This window comes from Phoca vitulina, unplaced genomic scaffold (genome assembly GCF_004348235.1).
Source record: "Phoca vitulina isolate PV1807 unplaced genomic scaffold, GSC_HSeal_1.0 scaffold2, whole genome shotgun sequence".
In the NCBI taxonomy this organism is placed as follows: Eukaryota; Metazoa; Chordata; class Mammalia; order Carnivora; family Phocidae; genus Phoca; species Phoca vitulina.
In genome coordinates this window covers 84979012-84979912 of record NW_022589705.1, presented here as the reverse complement: position 1 = coordinate 84979912, position 901 = coordinate 84979012, and the positions used below count along the sequence as shown (strand labels likewise).

The window sequence follows — 901 nt, the reverse complement described above, 5'->3', positions numbered from 1 at the left end:
CCCCCCCCCCCCCCCCAGTGAACCTTCTGTCCCTTCCCAGGGAGTCCCCTGAGCCAGGCCCTGCAAAGGAGAAGCAGACAGGTCACCAGTGGTCACCACCCCTCCCTCCTTAGGTGAGACACAGGGAGGTGGTGGGCTGTTGTCCTCTTCAAGGGCTGGAAGGAGTTTCTTCCCGCCCCAGGGAGAACAAGGCCGGCCAGCACCCGGCCGCGGGCTCTCCGAGGCCGGGTGTCCTGGTCCCTTCCCTCCTTCTATCCCTGGCTCCCGCCCCCCAAGCAGAAACAGGTCCCTGCACGCCTCCAGCCCAGCCCGCAGCGAGGCGCAGCGAGGCGCGGGGAGCTCGCTCCTGGACTTCTCCGGATTAACCTGCTATTACGACCCTGAGTCCCTCCCCGTAATGGGCTTCCTCCGCGACCTGTCAGCCGAGCCTGGGCTGCGCCCCGAGCTGCGCACCCCACCCCGGCCGCCGCCCCGCGCTCGCACCCCTCGCACTCTCGGGCGCCCCAGGCCGCCTATGGGTGCGGACGCCGCCGCCACCCCTGACGCCTCTGGGCTGGGAGCCGCACCCGGACAGGAGGGGTGCCCGGAGGGAGGCCCGGGCCGTGGCGGCGGCAGCGGAGAGGGCGAGCGAGCCTCGCGCCCCGCGGCCGAGACACCTGCCGGGCGCCCCCGCGCCCGCTGCCCCGCGCCGCCTGGCACCGGCCGCTGCCCCCGGGGCCTGCCCCGCCCCGCCCCGCCCGGCCCCGCCGGGTCCCGGCCCGACTTACAGCCAGTTGCTCGCGGCGGCCGAGAAGACAGCGAAGACCAGGAGGCGCAGCGAACGCAGGCACGAGCGGGGACTCATGGTGCCGCCGCGGGCGCCCGGCCCCGGGCAGCGGCTGCGGCCGCGGGGGGCCTCCCG

At 75.1% G+C, this 901-nt stretch overlaps 1 protein-coding gene across 2 annotated transcripts in view; it reads right to left on the bottom strand.

Annotated features, from left to right (window-relative positions):
* WNT4 (Wnt family member 4) overlaps window positions 1-895 on the bottom strand; it is a 28191-nt gene extending 27296 nt beyond the window's left edge. For both annotated transcript variants that reach the window (XM_032391707.1, XM_032391714.1), the window contains exon 1: window positions 768-895. In XM_032391707.1, coding sequence (XP_032247598.1) covers window positions 768-844 — 77 coding nt within the window. In that variant the 5' untranslated portion in view covers window positions 845-895. The remainder of the gene's footprint in view (window positions 1-767) is intronic.
* Window positions 896-901: the final 6 nt, after the last annotated feature.